Source organism: Labrus mixtus, chromosome 2, assembly GCF_963584025.1.
Source record: "Labrus mixtus chromosome 2, fLabMix1.1, whole genome shotgun sequence".
Taxonomy (NCBI): Eukaryota; Metazoa; Chordata; class Actinopteri; order Labriformes; family Labridae; genus Labrus; species Labrus mixtus.
In genome coordinates, this window is record NC_083613.1 from 11,092,726 (window position 1) to 11,098,734 (window position 6,009).

Here is a 6,009-nt window from a genome sequence, read left to right on the forward strand (position 1 = left end):
TTTTTGGCAGTAACTTAGATGTCCAGAATTATTTGTAGCAAATATATATTTACAGTAGTTGACACGGATTAAAAAAAACATTTGACAAATCATCACTCAGCACACCTGAAGCAGCCACAACAAAACAACGCTGATGTCAAGCTTAAAAACTTCAAAGAGATGATCATGGAATGAAATAAGTGTGCCCAGTCAGAGATGTGGCTTTTGACATGTGATGAGTGGTGATCATAGAGAAAAAACAATGAGACAAGGAAATCATCCTACCTGCTGCAAGTCCCATTTTACAGGAAGTATTATAAACTATTTAAAGGTTACTGAGGTTGTAAAAAAACACATTTTCTACACCTAAACATGCTTTAAAGAGAGGAAAACCTCAGATGAAACTTTGTAAAGCTGGGTTTGATTCAAGGGAGAATTCAAGCGTACAATTTTGATTGTATGGTTAGCACTGCAAGAAATCACTGCATTAGAAGGATCATTGTCTAAGATAAAGAGGCGTCTATTACGATTATCTTCATTTAGGAATTGTTGTGTTTTTCATTGCCCTAGATTAAGAATATTTTAAGAGATGTTGCATAGCCATTTTAACCGTTGACAATGAGAAAACACCGGCTCTAGCAGTCTAGAACTTTGTATAGCGTCAACTCATAACAAGTGTTATAAAATAAGATAGGATAAGATAATCCTTTTTTTATCCCACAATAGGGAAATTTAGATTGTTACAGCAGCAAAGAGCAAAGATTGCAGACAAAAAGTGAACACAGTACAATTTAAATAAAAAAATAAAAAATTAAGAATGTACAACAAAAAATAGATACTAAAAAATAGATTTAAAAAATCTCGAGACACTTTACAAAAAGCAGGTAAAAGACCTTACTCTTTGTCTTTTAATATTACAAAAGAGCAGGTAAAAAGACCTTACTCATTGTTATGTTGTACATGGACTTATGATCATAATACCTAGCAGATCATGTCAGCCACACCTTCACTTTGGAACAGATTTGAAGAATTGTTATGAAACTTTAAAACGATTTACATTGCTGACAATTATATCTGATTTATGTCTTCAATTTCTCAAGTCTAACATTCCCATGAGCTTCTACTGCACATAGTGTTGGCAACATGTTGAAACCTGTGATGTCAAGCTAACAGTAACGGGTCAATAGTGATATTGTGGTTTCAAATCTGTCCAACAATAATCTGCACAAATTCAAGAATGAGAAGTTAACTGTGGACTTGAACGAACCAAAAGATTGAAACAGAGACAGAGAGATCCACTGTAAAGGGTTTTCATAGGCATGCAGATTGCTCTGGGAACAAAAATGTGTCTTTTTTCTCTGTCCTCCTCACCTCTTGTGAACTTTCACCACTGAACAGTCCTCAAATGCTCTCTCTCTCTCTCTCTCTCTCTCTCTCTCTCGCTCTGAGCATTACATAAGAGCTCTTTTCTAGTCATACCATACTATCAACCGGCATTGCTCACTCTCTGTTCAGCTGTGATTCTTTATGTTCTTCTCTAACGTAGAGGGTAACATAATTTATAATTTAGCCCACAGGTGCACTAACACATTAATTGTTTTCTTTATTCCAAACAGTGAGGTCAACAGTCTCCAAAAAGAGTAAAAAACTGAGTCCTAAGTGAGCGGCATTACACGTTTTGAAATCTAACGATGGCAATAAAAGTATAACCAAGAACAACTGGTGTTTTTCTGAGAAACACAGATGACACAGACACATGGGATATTTCCATGTACCCTGAAGGCGTGTACCTGCCTACTTGTTATGGGAAGTCACCTGCGCAGGGCAATTGAGGACAACTTGAGCCACCGACCCCTGTGCTGCGCACACATGACTTTTGTAAAGTGGATGACCTCACTAACACTGTGATGTAAAAGAAAGTGGTTATGAAAGAAAACTTTTATAGAGTTTCACCTTTATTAACCTCTGCAGTTTGAATCACTGCCTGGTTCTTAAGAAGCAATATGTTTGAGAATTCAGTGCAAGAATTCAAATAGTTCACCCAAGCTTGAGACTATAACACTTTATTTTGATGGAGGATTCCCAATTAAGCTTTGCTGTTTGGGTGAACAGGTTTCACAAGGTGTCAAGCATTAAAACAATTTCAATATTAGAAACTAATGCAAGACAACCGGGTAGTCGACCTTTGTAAAATTCAATAGGTCTATTTGTTTTTGATGGATTAATGGGCATATTATGGATAAAAGAGTGGCATACCCACCACTATAACCCCAGCCTTAGATAACATGGGTATAAACTCTCTCTGTTTCAAGGCTCAGTCAGCCATTATGTCAATTTTGTGACAATTACATGACCACCTTGTGCCATTAATATATGGACAGAGAGCAAACAAATCACTACAACATAGTGGGTAAGTAGCCTACCGTTATATTTGCCTCGCAAGGAAATCATTTTTACCCAACCCGTGAACTCTAGTTGAAGGGCCACACAGTTTCTGCCTTTCTCTGTGCCAGCTATCACTGGCTGTTTATCTGACCGGCTCGTCACTTTTTGACACATACAGTAGGTTAAAAGTGACATTGTGGTAGGATCAAACTGAACCGATGAGCGAGAGACATGAGAGAGAGAGAGAGAGAGAGAGAGAGAGAGAGAGAGAGAGATGCGGAGCTTTTCAGTAGCAGAAACATCCAGACGTCCTGTGGAGTAGCACGTGTTCCCTCTCTGTCTAAGAAGATTTTGAAGCTCTCACAAGCTGTTTGATTTGGTAAGTAAGATGCAGGCTACTTTATTTTGAGACTGATCACTGATTGTATTATCGTTTTATCATTCAAGGGGATATGTTAAGTTATGTCAAATTAGATAGCCAACTTCTGAATAAAGTTTCACGGCTTACTTAGGCTATTTATTTTATAACTTATGTTGGATAAAACATAATTGATTCATAACCACAACTGGCAATCAAATATGACCAATTATATTAGTAATCTGTTAGTTTTAGGTTATCCTTATTTAGCGTTTCTTGTTTAGGCTAATTGTTTTTTCATGTAGCTTCTGTGATTATTCTAAAACATTGTATTGCTGTAAAATACTTCAGACCCTCCACCGATTAACAATACGTCGATTTAATGTTTATGTATTCTAGAAACACACCGTCACCGTAATTCATGTACTTCTCCCTTTTTGCCACTAGGTGGTGCCATTACTATACGCTGCACACCAATCGGCCCACCTTCCGTTGGGAGCTCCCTGAACTGGCAAATCGGAGTGTTTAAACATGACAGCTCAGAATGCAGGGGGCATGATCCAGGACCTGGCTTTGCCCTCTCTGCTTGCTGTGGAGGGACACGAGTCCAGGCCTTTGGGAGAAGCCAGGTCCTTCACTGATGAGGCTGTTTCCATTCTGACCTCTACAAGCCAGCTGGCCCAGACCCTCCTGGGTCACACCTTCGCCCTGAGACACAAAGACAGCCTTGCCAACACTGAAGCTAAGTCAGGTAGCAGCTGCGATGAAGACAATGGCAACAGCGCTCGTCGCAAACGGGAGTTTATCTCTGAGGAGAAGAAAGATGAGGGTTACTGGGACAAGAGGCGAAAAAACAATGAAGCTGCAAAGAGATCCAGGGAGAAGCGAAGAGCCAACGACATGGTGCTGGAGAATCGAGTGCTGGGCCTGCTGGAGGACAACGCCCGCCTAAGGGCTGAGCTCTTGGCCCTCAAGTTTCGCTTCGGCCTGGTAAAAGACTCATCTGATGTGTCCATCCTACCACTGTCTTCACCCCCCCATGCAACCCTCAATACAACCCATGTCTACCAGCCTCACACTGATGGATCATCACGCCTTAACACACAGCCCATAGCCAGCACGAGCAGCATCCACCCGCAACCTCCGCAGCAGCAATCAATCAATGGCCCGTGGAAAGCCAGGCCTCTTTCAGGTCATAGTGTATCAGAGTTGGGTGTCTCAACCCCATGTCCCTCAAAAGTTATTGCTCACTCTATGTTTTTGGATGACACACTGAGTGAGCAAGGTGGACCTTCTCCAAAGGAGCTAGTAGGGGAGCAACATGGCTACAGCTCCCACATCTGTTCCCCTGAAATCAAAGAAAGCCACTATGTGAACAGACAAGACCCATCCGAGGGTTTGAGGAGCCTCCCGCATAAGCTCCGCTTCAAGGGCCCTGGAGGGGAGCTGTCTCCATCCTCTGATAGCAGACACAGTGGACCACCCATAGCCACTGTGGGACCAAACATCCAGGAGAACAACCAACAGCGGTTGGGTTGGGTCAGTCAGACACAGAACCTGGCTCAGCGGTCCAGGGAGGAGGTCTGTGCTGGACCTGAGCTGCAGTGTCAAAGTCTGTCCTCTGGATTATATAACTCTCTGCAGAACTCAAAGGACACCAATCTTTCAACAGAGGACAATCTCAGATCTCAGATCAGCTGTCTGTCTCAAGAAGTGGCTCAACTCAAGAAGCTCTTCTCTCAGCAGGTGCTCACTAGACTCTAAAATCCTGAGCACAAGAGGTTCATGGAAAGAGTTTAAATTAAGAGACAGATTTCACACCACATCTTTCCTAACAAATGGTCAAATGGAGTGCAGTGCTTAATGCCCCAGATAGGCCCTGCCCCAGTGTTACAACAAACATGTTTCACTGAGCCTGACTGTTCTGTGATGATCGGCACATTACTACAATAACACCAATTTATGATAAACTCAGGGGGAGTTATGTACGGGTCCTTGTGTTGATTTTTCCTGACGATTAAGAGAGCTCTGTACACTTTTTAAAACACTGTCATATAATTTAAACAGCAATTTCATGTTAGAGATACAACTCAGAGCACATGATGAAAAGTTTATGTAACACCTCAATCTTTCAATGTTCACTGATGTGGGTGAAGGCCATTATTTTCTTCTTTTGGACAAAGCACATTTTCAAGGCTTTTCGACACAAATATTGAAAATAAATTTTACCATAGCGTTACCATTGTAGATATACAATGACGTAAAAAATGATAATAAATATATGTTGTCTCAAAGAACACTAAAGTTGAAAGAAAATACCTTTGACACCTTTTCTGGAATAATCTTTACGTGTTGTTTGCTATTTCTGTGTTCGGTTTTTTTCTAAGCCATCTTATCACGCTACATACCTTTGTCTTTGTTTAAAATGATAGTTATGTGTACTGGATTTGAAATAAAAATATATTTTATATGATGAGTGATGAACATTTATAACAAATGGCATACTTTAGATAATAAACAATTCTCATTTAAACTGTAATGGTGGAGCATACAATATACAATATGTTTGGTGAGTGTTGTATGGTGGACCCCAGGAGGAATAGCTGAGCTCTAGAGTACAGCTAATGGATATCATAACAAATAAACAAATGAATATCACTTAATATGGTTGATGGTACTTACACTACTGTTTAATTTTCATTCAAGATACAGCTAGCAACATATAAGAGGCAGAGGTTGCAGCAGTTTTGACTGCATCTTGCATCACATAGGTAAAACTAACCTAGATGAATACATGATGAGTGCAGTAAGGAGATGCACTGCACAAGAGAATGAATATGTAACAGTCTCATTTTCTGCTAAACTCCTAATATTTGAATTCAGTAGTCCATCTTCCTTTGATAAATCATTTGAAGTTTAAACACCATCCCGGTGTAAGTAGCCTACCACACACCTTTTTTTCCGAGAACTAAGGTCACTTAAATAAGCTGGGACAGTGGGGTGTAGGACAGTGCCGGGGAGAAAGGGGAGGTGTATGGATGCAGGGAGAGGAGAGAGACTCTGCATGAGTCATCTATCACGTCAGCAGTATGAGAGCTATTTTTAGCACTGAAGCAGCTGCAGTGGAGACTGATTGGCCCATATGGAAGTGAAGGATACAAGTTCAGAATACATTAGCACCTGGAAAGGGTACAAGTCTGCAGTCAGAAGAGGTTTCCGGAAGAAGAAAAAAAGTCTGTACATGGTGGGGAGTCAGAAAACCGCAGTGGATGCACTGTGTTATATCC

At 40.6% G+C, this 6,009-nt stretch overlaps 1 protein-coding gene across 1 annotated transcript; it reads left to right on the forward strand.

Annotated features, from left to right (window-relative positions):
* The first annotated feature begins 2,605 nt into the window (after positions 1 to 2,605).
* Positions 2,606 to 5,284, forward strand: LOC132984654 (NFIL3 like protein-like). Its single transcript, XM_061051525.1, has 2 exons — positions 2,606 to 2,743; positions 3,170 to 5,284. The coding sequence occupies exon 2, from the start codon at positions 3,254 to 3,256 to the stop codon at positions 4,484 to 4,486; it is 1,233 nt and encodes a 410-aa protein (XP_060907508.1). The 5' UTR covers positions 2,606 to 2,743; positions 3,170 to 3,253; the 3' UTR covers positions 4,487 to 5,284.
* Positions 5,285 to 6,009: the final 725 nt, after the last annotated feature.

Excerpts from the sequence above, each read along its gene's own strand:
- LOC132984654 (XM_061051525.1), top strand. The coding sequence starts at position 3,254 with ATGACAGCTCAGAATGCAGGGGGCATGATCCAGGACCTGGCTTTGCCC.